This window comes from Natator depressus, chromosome 8 (genome assembly GCF_965152275.1).
Source record: "Natator depressus isolate rNatDep1 chromosome 8, rNatDep2.hap1, whole genome shotgun sequence".
Taxonomy (NCBI): domain Eukaryota; kingdom Metazoa; phylum Chordata; order Testudines; family Cheloniidae; genus Natator; species Natator depressus.
In genome coordinates, this window is record NC_134241.1 from 7,411,265 (window position 1) to 7,438,746 (window position 27,482).

Below are 27,482 nucleotides of genomic sequence, written 5' to 3' on the forward strand. Positions count from 1 at the left end.
TAATGAGAAGCCGTGCCCATGTGTCTGTCAAGAACTAAGCTGTGAGATAAAAGTACCAGTCCTTCCAATGACCAGGAGAGAAGGAGCTGAGACACAGAGAGGTGGAGGCAGTATTGTCAAATGGCTGGGGTAGTTCCTGGCTGCCTGACATGCAGTTCCAGCTTGTCTCTGCCAAACCAAGCTGGAGAGAGAATGGTTTCCCCTGGCTTCAATCCTACCTTGGACTGAGCCCCAGAGACAGGCCCCTCTCCCACCTCACTCTGTGCCTTGAACTCCCCTCCCTTCAATCCCACACACGGACATTGCTTCTTAGAAGCAGAATGCTGATATAAAAGCAGGAACAAATCAGTTAATTTGGGGGGAATCAGCCAAATACTGCTGACCAGTCACCAAGCCCCCCAGAAAGCGGGAATGGGGACCAGGGCTGATGGGGAAGCTTCTAAACATCTCAGGAAAATGCCTGCCTTCAGTGGTTCATTTCACTTGCTTGTGTGGGCTGCGGGAAGAGCCAGTGAACAAAGGTTGTGTAGAAATCCTGGCCTGAGTCCATTGCCGCTTTGTGAATGAAAACGTGTTTGTGCAGGAGGTGCCCCTGGGAGTCCAAGAAATTCCATTGGCTCTCGCAGTGCATTTCCTCTCTGGAAGGGACATCTCTCCCTCTTTCTGATGTGTGGCCCTATAAAAGCATGGCCAGCATTCAATAGCCATTTCTTTCCATCCCCCTGGTAGCCATAAGTGTCAGTGGTCTGTGCACTCCTTCATGACTAACTTCCTGTTCAAGGGTAGAGTGCTCGACACCAAACACACACAGAGGGATGCAGGCTCAAGAACAAACAAATGGCTCCCAGCTTCCTAAAGTCATTTCCTGTTTTCATACACACCTCCAAAGTCACTTCCTGTTCCAAGGCCCCAGCCAGGAATCCGTCACTGCGACTGAAAGGGCGGTGGATGGGAAGACGCTGCCTATGCATCTGCTCAGAGCAGTTCTGAGTCGGGGTTAGTGGTTGAGTGTCCACACCAGGAGCAGGAGTGTGAACTGGGGACAAATAGGTGTATTGGGAGATGGTCATGGAACCTGGAACCTCTTAGCACAGTTTTATCCTTTCTTATGCATCTAGATCCGTTGTTCCTCTCCTCCTTTCCTCCTTTTCCCCTCTTCTTTCCTCCTCTCTTGCATTCTTCACCTCTGTCCTCCCCACTCCCCAGCTAGTTAGATGTAACTTTAAATGTAAATATTCCAAAGTTCTAAGTCAGACAGTGAAGCCCCATGGGAGTTACCAAAGCTCTGGGAAGAGCGAATTCTGCTGCTTGTGGGAGGAAGTGGTGTCCCCAAAGGTGTCTCCTACAATTCATTCTGCGGGCCCCTAAGAGAGAGGTGTTGTGAGGGACCCATCTCCCTTCTGAACCTCCTAACTCTGACTGCTGGATTCACTCTTCATTCTTCACAAAGGACTCTCCAATCCAGGGTGGTCCACAGATCTCAGTTTGAGACCCTCCAGTCAGATTTTAGTTAACAGGTCATAGGTGATGTAAAAATTGGCTAAAAAGGCCAATGCGTGCAGTGGTGGGTTCAGCATAGGATAATCCAGTCTATACAGAAAGACGTATGTGAAATGTAAAAATCCCTACATTAATGCAAAATTATGGCTGCAGAGCAAAAAACACAAGATGTCAGAAAATGCAATACATAAGGTTCCAATAATGTTAATGCAGTCATGTTGCAGACATATAGTATTTTCTATGCCTGTTTATTCTGGTTAATTACCTAGCTTAGTATATTATTATTTATATCACAAAATGAATATTATAAAATGTACAGGATGCATAATGTGGGCAAATTATTTTTGTTGTCAGAACTTTAATTTTTGCATTTTCATCCTCATTTTAGACATTGATTCGTAGTTTTTTGCATTTAATTATCTTGTTGTTTTCAAATAAAGAATGGGGGGAAGGAAATTGCCCAGGCTTTATACTGCAATGTCTTTTGAATGGAAAGCACTTCATAACACACAGCTTTGAAGTTCACACCTGAGTGAGGTGAATAGGGTGGAGGAAAAGTGAATTCGAACCTTTTATGTTGCTTGCTATTGTCTTTCTTGAGACGTTTCCCTGCCGTTACAGGGGCCTCGACCATTGGTGCAGCTCTCTCCCTCCTATTCTCTGCCTGTGGCACGTAATAGTCTAATCTCCTGTGGGATGTAATATTTTGGTCTAATTTCAGTTGCTGGTTTAGGTTTAGGTGCTGGGCAGTGTTGGCCACCTGTGATGTAGAGGAGGTCAGCCAGGTGATCTGGTGGTCCTTTCTGGCCTGAAACTCAATGACTCTAAGTTTGAACTATCAGAACAGCAGCACATTTGCTTACTTTGCTTTGGCTGGGGAAAGGGAGAAGAATTTTAAATGAAAAGCTTGGAATGCAGAAAAAATTACAAGAGGCTCTAAAATGGTGAGATGCGCAATGTTTTCATACCCCTGATTTTCTCTTGATGCTAACGAACCCTCTTCAGGAAAACACTTTAAGCATATTCTCAAGTCGCATTGTCTTCAGCGAGACTTTAAGCACATGCTTTCCTGCTTAACTGTATAGGGATGCTTTCCTGAATGAGGGCCAAAGTAGAGTTCTGCTCTGAGACGCAGCCGTAAAATGATACTGAGGCGCGTCATGTTCACATGTGCTCAATTTACAAATAAAAAGATTTTTTTCTTCTCAACTGCAAATCCTGCAAACTAAACCTGGGATCTGGGAATCAAGCAGAGCTCTTTTCTTCTCACTCTTCGTCCCCCGGAATAAAGGTTCGGCAGACTGTATTGGGCGTTCAGGCACACCTGCTTGCCCCATTGTCTCCATAGCCCTCCATGGGCTTGCTCCCTGTATGACTGATTGGAGTTTAGTGTCTGATGCACAAGAGAATCCTGCTCACTCTCCGTTAGCCACGGAGGCTCTGCAGTGCTAAGGTATTGCTGTCACAAGAGTCAACAGCAGTATGCTGCATAGGAAGGGGCACAATCGCTGTTCAGAATAGAACAGCACTTTAAGGGTTTGGGGGGGGAAGGAGGGAGGATTTGCTGTTTGTGTTTTGCTGCCTGTCCCATTGTCGGCTGAGAGCAGTGAAGATCCTGTCTCTCCCCTCACCATCATTCATTCTGACATTCACTTCCTTTATCCAGACGGTCAGCAAACTGGTGATCCAGGAAGCCAATGTTTCCGTCATGTACAAGTGTGTTGCCTCCAACAAAGTGGGTAGAGATGAACGGCTGATCTACTTCTACGTGACCAGTGAGTACCACCAGATGCCAGGGAGGTCTGTCTGTCAATCTTGGGTCTCTCCAATAGGCAGGTCCCAAAGCCACTTAGGGCGTTATAGGTCAAAACCTCAAACTCCACCTGGAAACCCAGTGCAGAACCCTGCGAACCGGTGCCGTGTGCGCGCAATCAGAAATTCATCTCAGCAAGCCAGTTGCATTCTGCACTAGCTTCGGCTTCCACATTAATTGGAGATGTAACCCCACATAAAGAATCCTGGAGAAAGCTGGCAAAGGCACAGATCCTGGTAGCAAACTTAGCATTTAAAGTAAAATGTCATTATCTTTTAGCAAAAAGAAAAGGAGTACTTGTGGCACCTTAGAGACTAACCAATTTATTTGAGCATGAGCTTTCGTGAGCTACAGCTCACTTCATCGTATGCATCCGATGAAGTGAGCCGTAGCTCACGAAAGCTCATGCTCAAATAAATTGGTTCATCTCTAAGGTGCCACAAGTACTCCTTTTCTTTTTGCGAATACAGACTAACACGGCTGCTACTCTGAAAATTATCTTTTAGGCAGCCATAGATGGGGAGAAACCAGCTTGGTCACTGCTGCAGGTTGTTGTTTTTTTTAATTCAATACTGAAAAACAGTGCCTATGTCAGCATCTTCTCAGACTCTGCCCGTTAGTCACTGATTGTGAATCCTCTCTCCTTACACTATCCTGCCTGCCTTGGAGTGGAGAGTTCACAACCTTATTCTGTAATAATCGTAAAAGTCAGAGCCTGCAACTCTCAGGTGTATCTGATGCAACAGTACCCTCTAGTGCTCTGTAGGGTAACTTCACTCTTCCCGGTTTGCGTTCGGGTCCTGAGACACTTGGCAGGAGCCATGGGGAATTCTGAGGGTGCGGGGGAGAGATTAATTTGATCTAGTTGAGTTTTTAAGAGCTAGAGACTGACAGTACTGGCTAAAGCCAGGGATCGCACAGTGAAATGCTGCGTAAACTTCCTTTACACAATCCTGACCTGCAAAACCCCCTGCTGTTACAGGCCCATGTCCCTGCTATGTAGAAATTTGGAGTTGGACAGGATTTCATAGTGATTTTGTGCCTGAGGGCTGTGTGGGTTATATGCTGTTTGGGGGGTTGAGCCTGCCTGCAAAAAGCCCAGCACACAGTTGGTTTCTATCGGAATAATTAATAACAACACTGTGTGCGCGCACTGCCAGTATTTGTGTATGCAAATATGCATTTGCGTAAGCAAATTGAGTAATTGCATCCCAAGTAATCTTCTGTGTGTGCACTTGCCTAGCTTGTATGCACAAATGCCTGTTTGGATGTGCAAGTGGTGGGGTACAAACACATTTTTGCAGAAGCAGGAAGCGGTTTAGAACCCTGTGTTTTAATATCGGACCAGGGAAGTAAAAACCAAAAGCTAAATTCAGACCCTGCAACCTTATTTCATTTGTGACCCAAGCTTAATTTGAGCCTAGGCCTTCAGTTCACCACCTGTGACTCCTCTTCGCTTTAGCAATTTCTTAGCAGCGTCATGCAGGTTATCACTGTGCTTTGGGGAGGTTTTTTTATCCTTGTCTATATACAAGATGGACTCAGAGTGCGAAGCAGAGGGCGACAATTCCACCCTGTAAGGCAGTGATGCACCATGGAGCCTTAAAATCTCAGTCACACATCTGTTTCCTTCCCTTGCCTTCCTGGCAGCCATTCCGGATGGATTTGAGATTGAATCCCAGCCTTCAGAGGAGCCCACTGAGGGACAGGACCTGAAACTGAGCTGCAATGCTGACAACTACACCTATGAGAACCTGCAGTGGTACCGTCTGAACCTCTCGAAGCTGCACCACGAGGAAGGCAACCCACTAGTCCTGGACTGCAAGAATGTCCACCACTACGCGACCAAGATGCAAGGGGAGCTGCACTTCGAACCCGACTCCAACGACGCTGCCCTGCTGCTCACCATCCCGAACATCTCCCTGGGGGAGGAGGGAGACTATGTGTGTGAGGTGCAGAACCGAAAGACCAGAGAGAAACACTGCCACAAAAAATACATCTCTGTACAGGGTGAGGAGCGTGGGAGCAGGCAGAGTGACTCTGTGACGGTGGGCGTGATGCAGGGCAAGGAGCACACAAGGAAGCACCGGGATGGGGTGAACAGGGCCTGAGCAGCAAGGGGTGCTGGGTATGAGAGAGTTCTCAGCACTGCCTGTCTCAGCCTCACCCAGAAGGGGCTAGATACTCAAAATGTACAGTATATTAGGACCCCTTAGAATTCTTCCCCCTGTATGGGTCGAGATGGTCTTCAAAGCAAACAATCTCCTGCTTGTCTTTAATCTCCTCTTTGTCTGGATGCTGCTGCTCCTTTAGCCCTCGAGGTCCCCAGACTGAAGCAGAACCTGACAGACATATGGGTGAACGTCAGCGACTCAATAGAGATGCGTTGTAAGGTGGATGGCGCTCACATTCCTGACATCAGCTGGTATAAAGACGAGAAGCTGGTGGAAGAGGTTTCAGGTACGGTTGGTTCAAGAGGGTGGAGTTGAGGTCAGGGAATCTTCTTCCAAAGGACAGTCAGGCAAACTAGATTTGAATCATGGCCCTGCCATGCCCTAGTTTAGATCCCGCTACTAGATCGTTGGGCTGGAATATCTCTCTTAACCAGGTTCTGCAACAATTTGACTGTGTCCTCATTGGCCAGCCAGACCGCATTAGGACCTGGCGCAGGCACAGCTGCATTTATGCCATGCTTACACACAGCTGGTCAGAGACCTGTGCAGACAGGAGTTGCTGGACTATTACAGGGTGTAGCAAAGTTAGACTCTGTCCATATTCCATCTGAAACGGCAGGCTGCGTTGGTAACTAGATACTAGGGCAGTTAAATAGTAGTGCTGCTAAGCGCCTCTGGCTTGTTTTCCCTGAACAGCCTGGAGGTTTTGGTCTGAGAGTATGGTTTGGTCAGGTAATGAAACCATGTTGCAGGTTACGGAGGGGGCTAGTCTGTGGCATGGTTTAGCTGCGCGGCTCTATGTCAAAAAAAAAAAAAAATCCTCATTCACACCACTCCAGGGAAACTTGCAGGAGCCCTGCTAGCAACAGTAACATTTGCCGGCATGTCTTCGGAAGGGCCGAAGGGAGAGGGCACGCTCCAAATGGGATGGCTTCATAGGCGGTGCTGTGCACATGTGAGGGCTCTATGAAACTGGAGCCAGTAATGGGAGCATTCCCCGCTTTCCCTGCAAGGGTTCCTTGTGCTCTGAGTCCTGCGTGTTCCTGTGGCTGCTAAGAGCCACTTCCTTAGACAGGCCCTGAGGGGCTTTTTATAACCTAGTTGGAGGCCATGTCTGGATGAGGAAAAGAGGCCATGTTCTGTGACATGTTAGATAACATCTTTTAACTAATGGTCTGTTAGACCAGATCCTGCACCTACTGGAAAGTGGGCAAGCCATGCTTAAAACCTTGTTAGCTGGTTGTGGGCATGTGCAGTGGGGAGCCTAGGCTAATCGCCCCGACTGTTAAAAGGCTGCATTGTATTTCAAGTCTGAATTTGTCTGGCATAGGAATCCCCTCCCTCCGGAAACTGCACCAGCTCACACTGATACCATTAGCCTCTGTACCTTTCAGGGATTGACCTAGCAGATTCGAACCAGAGGCTGAGCATCCAGAGGGTGAGAGAAGAGGATGCTGGGCTCTACCTGTGCAGTGTCTGCAACGCCAAGGGCTGCGTGAACTCCTCAGCCAGCGTCTCTGTGGAAGGTACTGCCAGCATCCTGACCCCAGGGAACAATCCCCTCAGACTCTGGGAGTGTGGACAAAGCAGGAGGAGCAAGGCCCCTCACTGCTTCTGTGTGCTCTGAGACAGCCGATGCAGAGATGAGAGTGAAGGCCCCTCCATCTTGCTGGAGTGAAGGTGCCAGGAGGAGGAGTCCAAGGGCAGCTCTAGGCCAAGCTTGGATACCCTCAGGGCAGCGCAGCCCTCCTTCCAGAGGGGGAACAGGGCTCTCACAACAGTGTCTGTTACTCTCCTGTGCTCAGCCCCATGCGAGAGGGAAGGCATAGATTCAGCTTCTCCAACACCTGCCTCACAGTATACTCTGGGGTCCATGATGAGGATGGGGCAGGCTGGAACAGGCGGTGGAGAATGAGCATCTCTTTGACTTGGCAATTTCCCTTCCCGTTCTGCAGGCTCTGACGACCGGACCAACGTGGAGATCGTGATCCTCATTGGGACCGGGGTCATCGCTGTCTTCTTCTGGATCCTCCTCATCCTCATCTTCTGCAACATCAAAAGGGTACGTTGCCTGCTTTTACTCCTGCAGTGTGGAGCCAGGGAGAGAGGGTAGGAGAGCAGCGGGGAGATGGAGATATGAGTTCACAAGGCTCTTGCTTCTCAGGGTGGGAGGTGTAGCTGCAAAGGTGATCCTCAAAGCCACTGCAGCGTGTCCCTAGTCCTAGCATTGCCGGCAGGATGATCACTGGATGGTGCTCTGGACTGGCTCCCTTCCAAGTACAGTGCTCACAGCAGCCACAAGGAAGGAGGCAGAATGGTGTTTGGCATTGGAGAAGAGGACCCAGAACAAAGGGGGTGAGGGAAAACAGGGGGAGCCCCCAAGCCCCCCTTCAGAATGATTAAACCTACTCTAATAATGACAGGTTTCAGAGTAACAGCCGTGTTAGTCTGTATTCGCAAAAAGAAAAGGAGGACTTGTGGCACCTTAGAGACTAACCAATTTATTTGAGCATGAGCTTTCGTGAGCTACAGCTCACTTCATCGGATGCATCCGATGAAGTGAGCTGTAGCTCACAAAAGCTCATGCTCAAATAAATTGGTTAGTCTCTAAGGTGCCACAAGTCCTCCTTTTCTTTAAACCTACTCTGTGATGCCAGAAAACAATAGAGTCAGGTCACAGCACAAGGGGGTAGGACAGAACGGGAATCGTGTAAGCGTCTCCCCACTGGAACTGATGCTGAACTGCCCAGTCACACCCCCTCTTTGCTGATTCCTGCAGCCCGCCCACGCTGACATCAAAACCGGCTACCTGTCCATCATCATGGACCCTGGAGAGGTTCCCCTGGAGGAGCAGTGCGAATACCTGCCCTATGACTCCAGCAAGTGGGAATTCCCACGGGAGCGACTCCGGCTAGGTGAGAGCTCTTTGCTGGCCACAGGACAGACAGGGCCCTGCTATGCACTCACCACCAGGCAGCTGTGAGCCTCTTGGCTGCATCTGATGGTTGGGCTCCAGCTTTTTTGCTCTCTCTCCTTCTGTGTGTCCACTACTTCCTTGGCTTCAGGACCACCGCTTCTACCTTCAAATGTTTCCTGGCTCAGCTATGCTTGGCAGATTTCTTTGTCTCTCCTCGGTCACCATCCTGGGACCTACTGTGGATTTCTGGATTGTATTCCCTCGCTCTCTGAGGCCCCTGTATTCCTGGGACTCAGGAGTCACTCTTTTGTCATGGCCAGGTCCCCAAAACCAGGCCCCTATAGGACCGTGCTCTCTCTCTGTGTGAACAATGTATGCTGTCCTCTCTCTGAGAGCTCTTGTACCTCAATGTAAAAGCTTTTGGAGCTAAGTAGCTCTCCCTGTGAGACCCTGCTCCTGTCTACACTGGGTGATGAGTGAGGAGGAGGAGGAGCTTGGACAACTTGTATGAAATCGTTCCCCAGCGGTGGCTCTGGTAACACTTTGGAAGGCCACCACCAATGCTTCTGAGTCTCCCAGTGCTCCGTCTTTCAACTAGGGTCAGAAGTTGGTCCAATAAAAGATACTACCTCACCCACCTTGTCCCTCTAGTATCCTGGGACCCACTTGGCTACAACAACACTTCATAGGGTCAGGTATGTCATTTTGCCATTACAGTCAGGACGCCTGGGTTCTAACCCCACTCTGTGACCTTTGTCTAGTCACTTGGGGCCGGATTTGCAACCCCAGCTCACACTGCGTATTATCTTACTGGATTACTAGACCCATTGATTTCAGTGTGGCTACTTGTGGAGTAAGATGCAATTGTGAAGGAGCACAGATATGAGAACCTGGCCCCTAATCTCTTTGTTTCTCCTTCTGTGAAATAGGTATAATAATACTAATGTACCAGGCAGGGGTATGATTAAGGGCTGATTAGTATTTGGGACCCAGGGAGGGAATTTACTATCGCAGAGCTGTGTTTCTATTTGTGTCCTGTCTGATGTGGTGGTTGCTTTCTGAAAGAGCTCCTGGTCTGGAATTGATCACACTCCTCCACTCCATTCATCACCTCGATCCAGGGAAACCGCAGAGCTCATAACTCTGCCACCCCATCGCTCGGGTCCATCTCCCACTCAGGAGTATCCCTCTGTTGGACATGGCTTGCAACTCAGAAGGGCCAATAGAAGAGCAGCAAATGTACTTGAAGCCTGGGGCTTCTGGCTTGTCCAGGGCATGCATCTCCTTTCAGTTGTCCTGAGGGAACATGCAGCTGCATGGGCAGAGTGTGCCAGCCTGAGGGCACATCAGAGCCAGTCTAAAACCCAGCGCTAGGAATGACTCCACCACCCTGAGAGAGAGAGAGAGAGAGAGAGACACATACACACAACATCGCTCCACTCCACTTCTTATGTAGCCTACAAAGGGTTACACAGAGTGCTGTGTATGAGAATGCCAAGGACTGGAATAATGACATCAGCCCTGGCCATTCTGCTCCAAGGTGTCCCACACACCTTTCCCACGCACTCCGCTCCAGGGCAACAAATGGCACCTCACCTCCGCAAGCTGTTTCCTTCCTCTGCTTTGTCAATGCTGGGTCTGTCTCAGTTCCCCCCCTTGTCCTTTCTCTCATTATAACCATCTGAGCAGGCAGCCACCTGGGAAGGGTGCACACTGCACTTCTTCCTCTTCCTTTGTCACTCCTTTTCTCCTCCTCGCCGTTTCCTGTTTTGTTTTTGTCCCATTCCCCAGGCTCTGAACCAGTCCTCCATGATGCTCCCTTTTACCCCGTGTTTCCCTCCTTGGCAGGTAAAGTCCTGGGCCATGGTGCTTTCGGGAAGGTGGTGGAAGCCTCTGCCTTTGGGATTAATAAGAGTAACAGCTGTGAAACTGTGGCAGTTAAAATGCTGAAAGGTACGAAGATGGGGAGGCATGATGAATGTTTTTTGTGGACAGCAGGGGATTAGTCATCTGCCTGGGAACGTCCATCTGGTTAATATCTGTCTTTCACAGAAACATCTCGAGTGATTTAAACTAATCCCTTGTCATCGCTAGAGCGCATACCTGTGCTCATGCCATTAAAGAGTCCAAGGGCCCGATCCAGCCCTTGGTGATGTGAATGGAGGTTGGATCATGCCCTAAAGGAACAACCTTCCTTCTTAACGTTTAGCTCCATGGCCTTTGACCCTGTTGACCTCTGATAAATGATGTTCTGTCCCCATGCAGGTCCAGTGGAAGAAGCATGGCAGAGCAGACAGGGGAAGGAAGGACAAAGGGCCAGGTTTTCAAAGGTATTTAGGTGCCTAACAGAATTTTCAAAAGTGCCCAGCTCTGGTTCTGCCACAGATTGGAGTTAGGCACCTGACGTGCTTAAATATGTTTGAAAATCCCACCAGGCACCCATCTGCATCTTTAGGCACCTACATACTTTTGAAAACCTGACCCTAATTATGTAGAACTGTTTAAGGTCTCAAATTGGTAACATAGTCTCTAGATCACTGCACGTCTGACACAAAGTACAATAACATTAAGAATCAAAATATTTAAAAATCAGTTCTTTCATATAGCTGCCAAAACTCGAGTTCAGGGTTCTGCTGGAGTGAACGCCAATATTAGACACCTAAGAGGCTGTGCATAGAGCAGGAAAACACTCCTTTCCTGCTTCATTTCAAGAGCTTGGGTGATATCAGTGACTCTTAAAGGAGAGATACAGAATCCTGAACCCCACTCTCGGCTTGTCAGTGAAGGAGGAGCTGCTTTTCAAATCGTTTGCTTTCAAATGTGATTGTAATTCATGCTTAAGCGCCACATTCAGATCAGAGGTAAGTAGGTCACAACTCTGTTGAAGTCAGGAGAGTTGAATCTGCCTTAGGGCCAGTTTCAGAGCTGGAGTAAAATTGCATTCTACAGATTTGAGATCTTAAACTTCTGTGGCCACGTTTTCAAGCAGGCCCCTAAAATGGCGCCCTCCTATTCTGCATGTTGCCATTTGGATAAAAAAAATCACTTTTGTTTGCACGTATTGGTTACCAGGCATATATACAACTACCTAACATGTAAGCAAAAGGGGCAAGCACATAGAGAGGAACATTTGCATGTGGAAACCAAGTAACTAGGGCTGTCAAGCAATTAAAAAAATTAATCACAATTAATCATGTGATTAATTGCGCTGTTAAACAATAATAGAATACCATTTATTTAAATGTTTTTGGATGTTTTCTACATTTTCGAATATATTGAATTCAGTTACAACACAGCACACAAAGTGTACAGTGCTCACTTTATATTTATTTTTTATTACAAATACTAGCACTGTAAAAAACAAAAGAAATAGTATTGTTCAATTCACCTAATACAAGTACTGTAGTGCAATCTCTTTGTCATGAGAGTTGAACTTACAAATGTAGAATTATGTACAAAACAATAACTACGTTCAAAAATAAAACAGTATAAAGCTTTAGAGCCTAAAACTCCACTCAGTCCTACTTCAGCCACTCGCTCAGACAAACAAGTTTGGTTACAATTTGCAGGAGATAATGCTGCCCGCTTCTTGTTTACAATGTCACCTGAAAGAGAGAACAGGCATTCACATGGCACTGTTGTAGCCGGCATTGCAAGATATTTACATGCCAAATGCCCTAAAGATTCACATGTCCCTTCATGCTTCAACCACCATTCCATGTGTCCATGCTGATGATGGGTTCTGCGCGATAATAATCCAAAGCAGTGCGGACCGACGCATGTTCATTTTCATCATCTGAGTCAGATGCCACCAGCAGAAGGTTGATTTTCTTTTTTGGTGGTTCGGGTTCTGTAGTTTCCGCATCAGTGTGTTGCTCTTTGAAGACCTCTGAAAGCATGCTCCACACCTCATCCCTCTCAGATTTTGGACGGCACTTCAGATTCTTAAACTTTGGGTCAAGTGCTGTAGCTATTTTTAGAAATCTCACATTGGTACCTTCTTTGCATTTTGTCAAATCTGCTTTGAATGTATTCTTAAAACGAACATGTGCTGGGTCATCATCCGAGACTGCTGTAACAGGAAATATATGGCAGAATGCAGGTAAAACAGAGCAGGAGACATACAATTCTCCCCCCAAGGAGTTCAGTCACAAATTTAATTAACGCATTATTTTTTTAATGAGTATCTTCAGCATGGAAGCATGTCCTCTGGAATGGTGGCCAAAGCATGAAAGGGCATACGAATGTTTAGCATATCTGGCACGTAAATACCTTGCCACACCAGCTACAAAAGTGCCATGCAAATGCCTTTTCTTAATTTCAGGTGACGTTGTAAATAAGAAATAGGCAGCAGCATCTCCCATAAAGGTAAACAAACTTGTTTGTCGTAGCAATTGGCTGAATAAGAAATAGAACTGAGTGGACTTGTAGGCCAGAGGTGAGCAAACTATGGCCCGCGGGCCACATCCGGCCTGCAGGACCGTCCTGCCCAGCCCTTGAGCTCCTGGCCCGGGAAACTGTCCCCTTCCCCCGCAGCCATGCTGCCACGTGGTGCAATGCTCTGGGCGGCGGGGCTGCAGACCCTGGCCTGACCCGGTACTCTGTGCTGCGTGGCACAGCGCGGCTACCTGTCCTAGTGCAGCCACGCTGCCAGCCATCGGTGTTCCAGGCAGTATGGTAAGGGGACAGGGAGTGGGGGCAGGGTTGGATAGAGGGCAGGGGAGTTTGGGGGGTGGTCCGGGGCATGGACGGGGTCGGGGTGGTCATGGGGCGGGGAACAGGGGTTGAATGGTGGCAGGGATCCCTGGGGGGCAGTCAAGAAGGAGAAGGGGGGTTAAATGGGGTGGTGGGGGGCAGTTAGGGGCGGAGTGTCCAGGGACAGTCAGGGGACCGAGAGCCGGGGCGGGGTGGATGGGGCAGAGGTCCCCATGGGGCAGTCAGGGAATAGTGGGGGTTGGCTGGGGCAGGAGTCCCGGGGAGGCTGTCAGGGGGCGAGAAGCGGGGTGGTCAGATAGGGGGCGGGGGCCAGGCCATGCCTGGCTGTTTGGGGAGGCACAGCCTCCCCTAACCGGCCCTCCATACAATTTCAGAAACCCGATGCAGCCCTCAGGCCAAAAAGTTTGCCCGCCCCTGTTGTAGGCTCTAAAGTTTTAAATTGTTTTGTTTTTGAGTGCAGTTAAGTAACCAAAAAAAATCTATATTTGTAAGTTTCACAATAAAGAGGTCACACTACAGTACTTGTATGAGATGAATTGAACAATACTATTTCTTTTGTTTATCATTTTTCTAGTGCAAATATTTGTAATAAAAATAATAATATAAAGTGAGCACGGTGTACTTTGTATTCTGTGTTTTAATAGAAATCAATATATTTGAAAAGGTAGAAAAACATTCAAAACTATTTAATAAATTTCAATTGGTATTCTATTTAACAGTGCAATTAATCGCGATGAATTTTTTTAACCGCGATTAATTTTTTGAGTTAATCACATGAGTTAACTGTGATTAATCAACAGCCCTACAAGTAACTATTCATCTCAGTGCCCATTTGTGCATATGGATGCACATGTAAAATCTGTGGGAGCAATTTCAGAAGCCTGTTTGAAAATGTGTCTGTTTGTGACTACATTTTTCCAGAAGTTTTGCAGATCCCCTTTAGGTGCTGTTGTTTTCTGACTTTGAGGCCTGGCAGATTTTGTTTAAGAAGGAGCTCCTTCCACACAAGTTAGTAAAATCTCCACAGTGAAACAGCCAAAAATTGCAAATCCCAGAGGTGGTGAGATTAGGAGGGAGGAATGTAGCAGAGAAAATGCTCATGATAAAGGAGGATACAAATTGTGAGTTAAATTGAGTCATGGAGAAATAACAAAGTATCTTTCTGCCTAAATTACTACCAAGACACAAGGCCTGATGCTGTTCGTGTTCTCTGGGGAAAATGCCATGTAGAATGAGCTGTTCAAAGAGTACCTTTGGGTGTTTAGAGTAGTAAATGGACTAGAAAGTGAACTCCTGGGTTGAAATCAAGCTGGGGACTCTGAACCTGTATGTTCCTATCTTCAGTCAGGATCAGAAAACCCCAAATTCCTTTTGTTTCCCTGAAATGGGTTTGTGGCTCATCACATCAGCTCAGGAAGTCAAAAGGCCAAGTTACAAGTGTGTGTGTGTCTATATATGTGTGTCTATAACCCTTGTGTGGTCATTTATCCGTGAATATAAACCACTTCCAACTACCCCTGGCCTAAGTGTGTCAGGCCCGACCTGTGTTCGCTTTTACTTCAGTGTTCTACATTAATAGTCCAACCCACCCCGCCTTCAAACAGTGATTCTGCAGGGCTGGGGTTATTGCTTTGTAAGCTAATATTCAAAAGTCCTAAAGCCATATCTACACTAGTGCCATAACCATGTTGACAAGAACTGTTTTAACTCAGTTATGGATCATGCTGCCATGGTTTGGAGGCTACTGGGGATAAAGTCTCAGTAAAAAGAAGGGAGGAAGAAGGGGCTGTAATTAAGGGGGAACCATAATTCAGTTCATTTGTTTCCAGAGGGAGCTACTGCAAGTGAGCACAAGGCGCTGATGTCGGAGCTGAAGATCCTCATTCACATTGGAAATCACCTCAATGTCGTTAACCTGCTGGGTGCCTGCACCAAGCCCAATGGTAAATATCCAAGACCACCAAGGCAGCTGGCCGTGAAGTGAAAAGCTCTTTCACCTCTATGCTGGGCATCGTTCCCTCTGCCTCACTCTGCCATTTCCTCCGTTGTGTGTGTGACTGTGTAGGTGTGCATTAGCGTAAGGATGCAACTGTTAGTATTTATTTGTGTGTGTGTGTGTGATTGTGTATGTATTGAGTGCAATGGGATTGCGTGTTGTGTAAATCAAGAGAGATTTTAGCCCCATGTCCTTAACTCTGCCCCAGGAACTCCTTTGTTTCTTCTCTTCCAGGCCCACTCATGGTTATTGTTGAGTTCTGTAAATATGGAAACCTCTCCAACTACCTGCGGACCAAACGGGAAGGATTCAGTCCTTACACGGTATGTAGCCTCCTTCATCTTGTGGCATCTCTAAGGGCCCTTCCCATGATTAGTGAAGGAAGAAGAATATGTCTGGCTTGGAATGAGCTTAACCCTGACAATAAGATACAAAGACCTCATGTGTCAGATCCACGTAACAGTGTGTTTGATGTGTGAATGCAGAGAGTAAATTTCTTCCTGTCCAATGGGAGATTGGTGATTCGAGGCCAGGATTGGGCTCTATTGGTGGATCAGAGTTGGGAAGCCTAGGATACAATGAATGTGTCAACTGAGTTACTGCTGCAGTGGTTAGACGATGTGTCCCATGATTACCTTTTGGGCCTGGCCTGCTTCCCAGGAAAAATCACCCAGACTGCGCATCCAGGTCCGGTCCTTAGTAGAAGCAGTGAGAGCAGACAGAAGGAGTCGCTCTGGTACCAGCAACAGCGCAATCTTCAACAGGCTTCTGATGAACAAGAGCCAGACAGCACAGCCCAGACAGGAAGGTAATGAGCCCCAGTCTTCACCAGCAGCTCCTCACTGCATCCCGTTAAACTAGTGCCAAACTTAATTAACATTGAATAATTAAGGCATCTGACAATGTACAGCAGGGAACTCTGATTCACCAGGACAAATAGGCTATTCGTCTTGCATTAGTAGGAATTGTGATATTACGTGATCCTATGTTACAAAAGACAGTGTGATGAAGATTAATACTGTCTATGGAGAATGCTGGCAGTTTTTAACAGATAATAATCCTTAGCTCTTACAAAGAGCTTTTCGTCTGGAGTCTCAAAAAGCTACACAGAGACAGGTAAGTTATCACCCCATTTTACAGATGGGGGAACCAAGACACAGACTGTTTAAATGCCTTGTCTTGGGGCACAATGCAAGTTTTTGGCAGAGGTGGGGTAGAACCCTGATCTCCTGACTAGACATTTTATTCAGTTTTCCAGATGGGTTGACTAAGTCACATGGAAGACTAGTGGCTTTTCTGGGGCTACCCAGTGAGTTCCTCTCCCCATGTGATGTAGGACATGCATCTTCCTCTTTATGTGAGAACAGATAAAGGGAGATCCCTGAAAGGGAGAGAGGGAGCCTTCTTCCCCTCTGATGCTGAGGCAGACTATTAATTAATCTAATCACTTCGCTGTTGCCTTGTGGTTCCCCCCATCCATCTCTTGTCTCTTGTAATAAACTTAGACTAAATTCTCTGGGGCCAGGACCAGCTTCTCACTCTGTATGTGTGTAGTATCTAGGTAATGGGCCCTGATACCTCAGGGCCTTTAGTCTCTACCACGATATAAATAATAAATATTAATAGTGGTGAATATGGTTCATCTGGAAGCATCCTCTGCTTGCCTAGTTCTGCAATTGGCACAGACTCCATAGGTCTGGGATTTCTCTGTGACTGTCCTAATTGAAGAGTATTAGCTGCGGGAATTTTCCTCCTCAAACTTGCACAGACTCCTTGAGTGAACATTTCTTTACCTGCAATGGTCACAGGGAAACTGTACGGTGGATCTGGTACTTTTAGGAAAGAGGTTCCATTAAACATCCTTGTAGTTTGCCTAGATGCTGACCTGGTCCAGCAGTTGTGGAGGTGGTCTGTGGGGGGAGGGTAAATTCCACTAGCTGGGTGAGATAACAATTTTTCTTTCCTTTCTGGACAGTGGATGATTTGTGGCAAAGTCCGTTGACTATGGAAGACCTAATCTGCTATAGCTTCCAGGTGGCACGTGGAATGGAGTTCTTGGCATCCAGAAAGGTGAGCTTGCCTTACTGTTTTACATCTGTCTATCTATGAATGACCTTACATGGTGCCCACCATCGTAGTTACTGAATGCTTCATATGTAGGTGTGGGTATTATGTATACGTACACATATACTTAATCTCTGTGTCTTAGTTCCCCATCTGTAAAATGGCAATGAGGTGAGGGGGGATATCAATTTATCCACAGAACACCCCTGTGAGGTAGGAAACTATTCTTAGTTCCCTTTTTTACAGGTGGGGAACTGAAACACAGAGAGATTGAGCCACTTACGCTAGGTCTCAAGAAGTCTGAGGCAGAGGTGCAAATAGAACTCAGATCTCCTGAGTCCCAGTGCAGGCCCTTAGCCAACCTTCCTTTTGATTTTTAACTTCAGCCTCTTTCAAAAGAAAAAAAAAAGGTACCAGCTCCCATAAGGAAGCAAAATGTAACTTGTTTTATTCTGTTTCCAGCATCCAATACTCTGTGAGGCAGTTATTTGTGTGGTTGTTATTTATTCGTGAGCTAATGGGATTTGACCCCAGATCTCCAGAGGTGGAAGGCGAGTGCATCTAAGTGCTGGGATCCTACTTTCATTGCTACGAGGGAACTGAATGAGAGGCACTTCAGTTTCCCCCGTTACCCCTTCTGATCCCCCACATGTCCCACTCTTTGTGATTTTGCCATTGTTTTTCCCCTTAGTGTATCCACAGAGATCTGGCAGCTCGGAACATCTTGCTGTCAGAGAACAATGTGGTGAAGATCTGTGACTTTGGACTGGCCCGAGACATCTACAAGGATCCTGACTATGTCAGGAAGGGCAGTGTGAGTATAGACTCTCACCTAACTCACATCTGGATTAGAACTGGGACTGGAAGTATAAAAACCATCCTGTGGCTGGTATATGCAGGGAAAGACCAGGGAAACAGGAATGAGCGAGTGATCTAACACCATCTGTGACAGGAGAACATTCAGACTGTAATCCCTCACTGGGGTCAGCCAGGAATGGGATATTTACTTATCCGTGCATATACTGCTATAATCACTAATGAGCTCTAAACAGAGCATGGCAGATCTATGTATATCTCTCTTCCTTTCCCAGATATCAATCCTTATCCCTTCTGCCCATCAGTCCATCCTTCTCTCCTTTCTTAGCTTCTTAACTATCCTTTTTCCTCCTCTTTTCCCTGCCTGTTTATCCCTAACCCCCTTCTATATCTACCAGACCCCAATGATTCCCGACTTTTGACTGAAGAACTGCCTGACTTCACATGTGCGTCTTCATCTGTCTATAACATTGGCCAGGGAAGAGCAGTTGCAGGATGTCTGGCTTTGCTTCCCTGTTGGTATCCATAGCCTTGTTCCAGGCTGTGATGGTGACTGAATTCCAACAGCTTGTTTCTGTCCCACAGGCTCGCCTTCCTCTGAAGTGGATGGCTCCAGAAAGCATCTTTGACAAAGTCTACACCACCCAGAGTGATGTCTGGTCCTTTGGAGTCCTCCTCTGGGAGATATTTTCACTAGGTAAGTGGTAGTGGTCATGATGATGATGTCACCGTGCCTTTCTGTGCAGGAAGAATGTTCTCTTCTGCAGTATGTCTGAAGGAGAAGTGGGAAGAAAATGACACCTCCTCCCAATGTGGGGCAGAGGGCATTCTGGAGACCACTTCCTCCCAATGTGAAATGAAGGTGGTAGTCAGGACTAGAGGTCTGGAGACAGCCTCCTCCTAATGTGAGGGTTTCTGGCTGAGAAGGAAGATCCACTTCATGAGTGGGAGTGAAACAGAATAGTTACTGCGTCTCAGTTTGGTTTGAGAGGAAAGTAGAATGAGGAGAAAGTTTGGTTGTTATGCTATGGACTTCATTTTCCAACCCCTGGACCATCTTTGGATTTTTGTCCTAGGTGCCTCGCCCTACCCTGGAGTGCAGATCAATGAGGAGTTCTGTCAGAGACTGAAAGATGGTACCAGGATGAGAGCTCCAGAATACGCAACTGCAGAAATGTGAGTTGGAGATTTCAGACCTGAACCCCCGCTAAGGAAATACTATAAAAAACACAAGAAAACATGGGGGCCAAGGAGGCCAGGGGAAAGTCCCACAGATGGGTTGGATAGCCTCTCTCTTTCAACCAGTGTGTGGTGGGCAGGCCCTGCCACTCTTTAGCCTGCTACCAAGTCTCCAGGAAGGAGCCTGAAACAAGTAAGAATAATCAAAAGAACTGGAGGGATGTTTCAGAGCTATTTAAAATAATTCAACTTTAAACTTTCTTCTGTGCAGGGTAACCAAACTGGGATGGTGCTGTAGGAGGCCAGGTGGTGACATGGGGGATCACATTCCCCTCCATCACAGTGGTGTTACAGTAGTCCTTGTGTTCAATTGGGGGTTGCAGCTTGAACAAGAAGGATGAACTTGATGAACAGTGCACGTTGTTTCCTCTTGGCAGTTATCGTATAATGCTGAGCTGCTGGCATGGGGACCCCAAGGAGAGACCAACTTTCTCAGACCTGGTGGAGATCCTGGGGGACCTTCTTCAGGAAAATGTCCAGCAGGTGAGGTTCTCATGTACTGTCATAATCCAGCACCAAACTGCGCTGGGCCAGTTTTCTTCAAACAGCTCATTCTTCCTTCCTTCCTTCCTTCCTTCCCATCCTGCTGGCCAGCTATGCCCACATCTGACTCCGTGTGTGTTTGTGCATTTGTGTGCAGGCAGAGGGGCATAGCAGGGGGTCAGAGCCTACATTGGTGCAAATCAGCATAGCACCATTGGAGATACAATATATATGTTTGCTGGTATAAATTAGTGTAAATTTCACTTTGTAAAATGTATATTTCACGGTATCAAACATATCACTATTGTCTAGCTATAGGACAGATCCTTTTCATTATTTCTCAGTTGTCTTTTTAGTATTTTTATCCTTATCTGTAAATTATGACTTGTTCGTTTTTAAACTGATTCAAACTCCTGGCAGGCTCCTGCCGCTGTCAGGCACAATTAACAAACACCAGGAATTTTTGAAACTTTCCGGATCTGAGTTTCATGGACATTTGAATTAAATAGTTATTCTTTTGCACAAACACACGCAAACAGTGCCATACAGATTTACCTTAACGTATTACTGTTACTACACAGTAGCTTATCAGCACTTTTATCTGGTATGAGCACGCCGCTGTGGTTTTAACTTCTCCTTTGCACACTATTTTAGGTGAAGATAGCTGGATGCTTAAATATGACTAACCTTCTCAATTACAAACAAAAATTAACCATTTTATAAATGCAGACATGTCTTGTCTGCAGCTGTGTGTCTTTGGAATGCTGACATTTTGTTGGTACATCACATAACAGGTGTGCGACATGCAACACACTGCAGGTGCTGCTCAGTAGTTGTTGATAAGTCGGTTAGTGGGAAATACTATACCCAAGGCAGCACCTGACGTAGGGTTTATTCTGTATTGTATGTACAGGACAGCCCAAAGGCAGTTAAGTGGCTAACAGAGAGCCTAGGGATGGAGGTCAGCAGAACAAGTACCATACATACCTGTTATAAACACCGAAGAGGAAAGCCTAAGGAACTGTATGCATTATCAAGCTATGGAATCAGAGTTATTTTCTTTCCCTATTCCCCCCATGCATACACATCAACACACACTGTACACACCTGTATGCACACAGGCACTTAACTCACTGTACTCAAAGGACATGGAAATCTCTAGGGGGTTGTTGTGTTTCAGAAAAGCAAAAGACCTAAAACAGGAATAGAGAGACAAGGTGGGTGAAGTAATCATGGGAAGGAATATTTCCATTGTATGCAGTGTAGTTGTAGCTGTGTTGGTCCCAGGATATTAGAGAAACACAGTTGGTGAGGTAATATCTTTTATTGGACCAACTTCTGTTCTTTCGAGCTTACACAGAGCTTGTCTCTCTCACCAACAGAAGTTGGTCCCATATAAGATATTACCTCATCTACCTCGTCTTTCTAATATCCTGGGACCAATACGGCTACAAAAACACTGCATACAATGGAAACACTCCTTCCCATTATTGATGGTGTCTATGTACAAAGTTCTCTCCTGTTTGCAGAGTCCTCTTCTCTCTGTAAGCACATTCACTTTCCTTCCCTTCAGGAGGGGAAGGATTACATCCCACTGAATGACTCTCAAAGCTCCGAAGATGACGGCTTCTCCCAAGTGCCTTCCTCTGTCCAGCAGAACTCTGATGAAGAGGAATTTGACATGAGGCTACGCTGCCACAGCTTAGCAGCGAGGTGAGTTCCTGCTGTCCTTTGGGAAACACTGTGAGAGGCAAAGAGAGAGCCAACAGGGATCCAGACTTCTAAGGATGCCCTTTGGAAGTGCTAAGATTCCAGTAGTGCTAGGTTGGGAGGTCGCATTCTAGGCAGGTCTGACTCCAACACTTAGACAGTTTGCATCTGGGTTCTGTTCATGTTCTCTTCGGTGACTGGGGAGAGACCTTGATGTCTGAGCATATGACCTGCCTCCTCCACCCACCTCTAGCTACACTAACAGGGCAGTCATGGCTATAGATTTCAGGGTCCTGTGCATTAGCAAGGGAAGAGACCTATTAGACTGTCCAGTCTCTCTCTCTTCCAATGCAGGTTGATCCCAGCTGTGCTTTATCTTGTCCCTTTCTAAATGACTCAAGTGACAGGCCTGCACCTCTTTCTTTGGGAGGCTATTCCACAATCTAATGTTGGGACATGAGGACATCTGCGTGTTGGGGCTTTAATCATGTCTCTGTTCAGTGTAACTGGCTCTGTCCCTTTCACCTTGTCCCCTACAGCAATACATCAGCAGCTACTCCTGCTGCTAAGCACTGTAACCCTACCCCTGCTCAGGTGAACGGCTCCTCTGTTTGGGTGGATGGAAGCCTTTTGTGGACTGGGGCTAGATTGGAAAGTCTGCCTTGCTGCCACCCTCACTAAAGTGTGCTTTCTGCTGCAGGAGGGACAGGGAACACAATATTCCACTCCACGAGTGTAAGAACAGGAGGCTACCTCACAGCACTGGAGTCTTGAGGTGTATGCATCCCTCCAGCCCCCTTAAATGCCTCATTGTGGTTGCCTGCTCCCCAGAGTAAGCTCTATATTGAGAAGGCATCATAGGGCAAGTGACCTGTTGTGAAGCACTGATCCAGATATTGGCTTAATTGGTTTACTGTGTGCTGTATGCTTCTCTCGCCAGATATTATAACTGTGTGTCATTCCCCGGTTGTTTGACTGGAGGAAATCAGATAAGGTGTCCATCCAGAATTAAGACATTTGAAGAGTTTCCCATGACACACACAATGTATAAAACACACCCGGTGAGTGGAGTCTGGGTGGAGTCGGGAAGGGAGGGATGAGGGGATTGTTTGTTTTCTGGCCCATTTACTGGTGATGGAGGAAGGACAGTTCTGTATCTGTCCATCCCAACACTATCTCATCCCATCCCATGCACACTCATCGATCTGTCATGTAAGGATTTTCTATAGCGCCCATCACTGTATGAGCTGAGTGTTGAACAAGTAAATTAGATCTGCCAGCGACGTCCAGAGAGGATTCGGCTCTTCACCCTTCCCAGGTTTGTAAGAACAAGGCCAATAGGTCAAGCACACTGAAATCCAGAACAGGACCAGTCATATGCTAATAACCTTGTGCCAGACTTTAACAATCCCTGGTCTGCATCATATAACACCTGGAAATGCTCCCCATGCAAACTCTGCATTTGCACATGCCATTTTTAGGAGGCTACATTTGAAAAGTGGGCCCCCGGTGAAACTATGGCACTTACAGGTAAAATTGTCCCACAGTCCCTTCAGGGCTACTTTCTCACCCTTCCCAGCTACCTCCTGTATTTGATTTAATGAAGGATTGAGGCTGCGCTTGATGAGCAAATGGATCTCTTGACAGGGATGGTACTCATAATGTATGTTGCTTCCTTGTTTCCTCCCAGGACAATCAAACAGACAGTGGGATGGTCCTAGCATCAGAGGAATTTGAGAGGCTAGAAAACAGACACAGAAAAGAAGGTGGATTCAGGTACCTCCTCAACTCGCTCCCATGGACCACTGTTGCTTGCTGTGGGGCACCCTGAGGCAAAATGCACTGAGATCACTGAAATATCTGCAGTTGCCTACCCACAGAATCTGCTACTGGAGGCAGAATTCCTAGAGCCCTCTGCAATAAAGGGCTTGATTGGTCTTACGGCTTTTTCATGGTATGGGTGGGCTGAGTATAAACTTCTAACAAGTGGAAAATACCTCAGCAAATCGACCTGTGAAAGCAGTTGTCAAATAAAAACAACACCTTGTCTACCACCCAAAACACATTCCATAAGGCCAAGGAGTAATGGCTCTGCTGAGATAACAAGGCACATGAAAGTACTTGTCCACTTCTCCCTCAGGCACCTCCATGCTTTTTTCCCACGCCACCCACTGCATTTGGGAAAATCTCCCCAGCAAATTTCATAAAGCCACCACATCTGTTAAAATCCTTCCTTACATCTTTCCTCTGTCATAATGCCTACAAATCATTGCCCAGTGGCATTAGCTAGGCAGGGGGTAAGTTGAGATTTCTGCTTTTCTGCTGAACTCTGTTCATGTTGTTACCTGGTCCTCCTGCCCTCCCCCACCTGGTTTGTTCTGCCACCTGTTGCATCCTGTCTGACACCTAGACTTGCAGCTGCTTGAGGCGGGATCTGTCTTCATTGTTACTTGTCTCTACAGTGCCTGACACAATGGGGTCCTGAAACTTGGTTGGGGTTCCCAGCTGCAAGCCTAAAACAATATAATAATAATCAAGCAGCTGCAAAAGGCTACTTTGCAGCAGAGCCAGTAGGGAACTGGATGCAGGAATGTGTGTGGTGGGTGTGGGTCTCCCTGCTTGGCAGTTCACACTGAGGAGAAGGGGGAGGGGGAGGCAGGTCAGGGAGTGGGACCTGTGGATCCTCCTCTGGACATAAGGGCCCCACAAAGACTAGTTCAGTCATTGAGTTGAAACAGCCTCCATAGAGCAGCCTCTGTGGGAAGATTCTAACACATGCAGACCCTCCCAGTCTCAGGCCTGGGGCCTGAGCGTGCTGCATATCAGTGTGGTGGGTGCCCCAGATGTTAGCGCGCTGGGCGTCAGAGAGCTGGCTGTTAACTTATTGGCTGTTTGTTAGCATGCAGAGTGTCCCCCTGAATGCCCCCCTTGCCTCCGTGCTTTAACAGCTCTTTAATGAGGTTCTTTCTGATGCTGGGAAGCCTCTCTGAGAGGTGCTGGGTTTCTCCAGTACTGCTCTGAACTGATGCTCTGCATCTCTCCTTGCTAACAGCAGTAAAGGGCCCAGTCGAAATGCAGAGTTGGCAGTGGAACAGTCAGACCTGAGAGGCAGGTGTCGACCGTTGTATCAGTCCCAGGTCGGAGGCCAGACTTTTTACAACAGTGAATATGGGGAACTGTCAGAACACTCAGAGGACGGCAGCTACACCCCACCCGGAGAGGGGGCCAGTCCCTCCGCTGTCCATGCGTCCTTCTTCTCAGAGCAGTATTAACAGGAACAGGCTGCGGAGACACCATGCCGAGACACCACCTTCCACCCTTCATGCTGCATTGCCGCTGCCATATGGAGCTTCCCCTCCAACCTAGAACAAACCACAGCAGGAAATCCCCACGAGACAGACGGAGAAAGGGAGCGAGAACGCCTTGGAATTACAGACTGATGACTCGGGATGCAGCTTCTGATCCACACAGGCACGGGAGAGAGCACATCACTGATTCAGATGTTTTGTTTTATTTGTACGGGTGAGACAGACTAATTCCACTGGTTAGTGTGCATCTGTGCTGAGTGCTGCAACCTCCTCTCCACATCCAGCCTCTATTCAGATAGGTTTCCACTCACTAAGCCCCATTTCAGGTCAGATATAAATAGATGTCTGAGTCAAGACTCTTCCTGATGTGCAGCCTTAAATTATTTCCTTTGGATTGTTTTTTCTACTCTCTTAGTCTTCATGACTTCAGCCACTGAGGAGAGGGACAGAACAAAAGGGAAGACTGACAAAGTGGTACCAGCAACAAGAGCAGGACGTTTCCGAGCGATGGATGAGAGGATCCCAGTGGATTCAGATATTCCCCATAAACATACCAATGTGTGTGTAACTCAGTAGGCACGAAAGCACTCCCGGCCCCTCAAAACCACTTCATCCAATCCCACCAATATTCCTTTGTGAATGATCCCCAAGCATTGAGCATCCCTAGCAATGGAGACCTGCCTTTATATCTAATCAGGGGGATTATTTTTGCCACCTTAAAGCAACAAGCCCTGAAACAGTTATCAGCTAATAGCTAAAGTCACCCCAGTAAGACAGAGAAATATCCACTGTTTTTGTAGACCCTGTGAAAAAGTCAAGTTTTATACACTCTATGCTGGCAGCAGGTAACTAACCATCCCTCTCCTCAGAGCCCTGCTATAATTTGTTGCTCCAGTTAGAAAATAAACAAAACAAAGTCATGTTAATTTCAGCTGGATTCTAAACACAGAGGGAAAATCAGTGTTTGATGAAAGGAAAAGATCAAAGTGGTCGGATGTGACCTTTTTATTTGCAATGAGCTGTAAGGGTTTTATGAACAATGGAGAATACAAAGGACAAAGATAAGGTCCCTTTAATTGCATCACTTTGTTTGCTGGCATCACTGCAGTGGAAGAGAGAACCCTGCGCTGTGGGTCTGGTAAGTGCTATTAACTTGGATAGACTGTATTGGCTTCACATACATTTGCATCCACTTTCAGCAGCCACTCAGCCATTGCCCCAGCAGGATCTCCAAAGGGGAGACCACACCTCAGACAGACTCCTCTTCAGCATCTATCACAGCACTTTGCCAGAGTCTCCAGCATAGTGAACCTGTCTTTCATTCCAATGGGCTTTCTTAGGTGTGGGATCAAGAAATATTGGTTCCTATAGAAGCAGCGTCAGTGGCTTTTTTATGTGAAATCACATGAGCTCAGAAGCTATGGGGACTCTCTGTGCAGTTCCTCTGAACACATTTCTGTTCTGGTTCCCTGCCATTCCCCACCTGCTTTTCCTCTCCCTGCCACAGAGCAGCTTCACAAAAGTGTCAGAGAAATCTTTGTGAAGAGGCTCATTTGAGCAGCTTGTGAGTTTCCTTTTAGCATCTCATCCCACACACCTTTCAGAGGCAGAAGCTCCCTATACCTTTGGCGTCTCAGCACCAGAGGAATTCTGCTTGCAGGCCAGGCTTCTATGTATAGAACTAAGGGTTTTGTTTTTACTTTATTATTATTATTTTATTATTATTATTATTATTATTTTGGTATCAGATATCTTTTTCCAGATTATATTTTTCCTCCATAAGAGGGTTTTGTGCATTTACAAAGCTGGCACTACCATTGTCTGTACCTTTCCCACATTGAGTTGTATGTCGTGGGTACACTCAATGTCTTGTCTGTTTGATTACAATTCTCTGCACAAGTGTGGGGCTGTGAGTTTACTTGATGAATGGGAATATAGGTGGTTTTGTTTTTAAAATTACATATAGACATCTGCAAGGCACAAAATCAGTCCACCACAATATTGTTCTTCCCTTTTGTGTCAGTGGAATTGTAGTATGATGTGCATATCAGAGAGCTGGAGGAGATTCCCCAAAACTCATACCTCCCTGTGCCTGCTAATCCCACTGCACCCCGTGGGAATTCAACCCACAGTTGTCAGCTGCTTGAGTAGCTTTAAGTTGCGGTCATGACTCAAGTAAGGAACCCTACTGATGGAGGCTGCTAGGAGAGACACTGAATCAGTGCATCCTATAGGTGCCTAGGCCATGTCCTGTACTATCACCCACTTTTTCAGCTGCAGCAGGCCCTTGGCACTGGGGAGGTTGATTCTGTGCCTGGTTCACTGTGGCATAAACCCAGGCTGAATTTAGCCCACTCTCTTGATGCATCCTTTAGATCCAGCCTTTTTTGTCCTGACTATACTCATCACACCTGCCAGCCTTCAATGTGCCACAGGAAAGACTTCACCTGGAAATACACTTCAGCTGCAAAAAAAGGCCGAAAAATATTTACCGATAAAACAACAAATAAAACGCCACTGTATAAAGGGGCCAAAAGGCCTTCTCTATCCGATGGTTGAAAATGTACTAGCAAACCCCACATTTAACAGGGTCCTAGCACAGGTTTCCAGAGCAGTGTGTCCAGGGCTTTTTGAAACTGCTTGTGATGATAACCAGGCTATGAGCCACACTCTGTCTGTGCTTCTGTATTCAGAATACAGAGTGGATGGGCATTCCATGTACATGTACACAAGCATCAGTCTATGG

General features: G+C 46.9%; 1 protein-coding gene across 3 annotated transcripts in view; it reads left to right on the forward strand.

The window, feature by feature from the left end:
• FLT4 (fms related receptor tyrosine kinase 4) overlaps positions 1-26,421 on the forward strand; it is a 97,048-nt gene extending 70,627 nt beyond the window's left edge. Inside the window, exons 12-30 of one of the 3 annotated variants that reach the window (XM_074960327.1) lie at positions 3,167-3,275; positions 4,964-5,323; positions 5,627-5,773; positions 6,882-7,013; positions 7,443-7,549; positions 8,267-8,402; positions 10,253-10,357; positions 14,950-15,063; positions 15,351-15,439; positions 15,777-15,924; positions 17,092-17,186; positions 17,872-17,994; positions 18,582-18,693; positions 19,073-19,172; positions 19,613-19,718; positions 21,292-21,431; positions 22,369-22,489; positions 23,119-23,204; positions 24,481-26,421. In XM_074960327.1, the coding sequence (XP_074816428.1) occupies positions 3,167-3,275; positions 4,964-5,323; positions 5,627-5,773; positions 6,882-7,013; positions 7,443-7,549; positions 8,267-8,402; positions 10,253-10,357; positions 14,950-15,063; positions 15,351-15,439; positions 15,777-15,924; positions 17,092-17,186; positions 17,872-17,994; positions 18,582-18,693; positions 19,073-19,172; positions 19,613-19,718; positions 21,292-21,431; positions 22,369-22,489; positions 23,119-23,204; positions 24,481-24,700 (2,550 nt within the window). In that variant the 3' untranslated portion in view covers positions 24,701-26,421. The remainder of the gene's footprint in view (positions 1-3,166; positions 3,276-4,963; positions 5,324-5,626; positions 5,774-6,881; positions 7,014-7,442; positions 7,550-8,266; positions 8,403-10,252; positions 10,358-14,949; positions 15,064-15,350; positions 15,440-15,776; positions 15,925-17,091; positions 17,187-17,871; positions 17,995-18,581; positions 18,694-19,072; positions 19,173-19,612; positions 19,719-21,291; positions 21,432-22,368; positions 22,490-23,118; positions 23,205-24,480) is intronic. The other 2 variants (XM_074960328.1, XM_074960329.1) reach the window with 2 other exon arrangements.
• Positions 26,422-27,482: the final 1,061 nt, after the last annotated feature.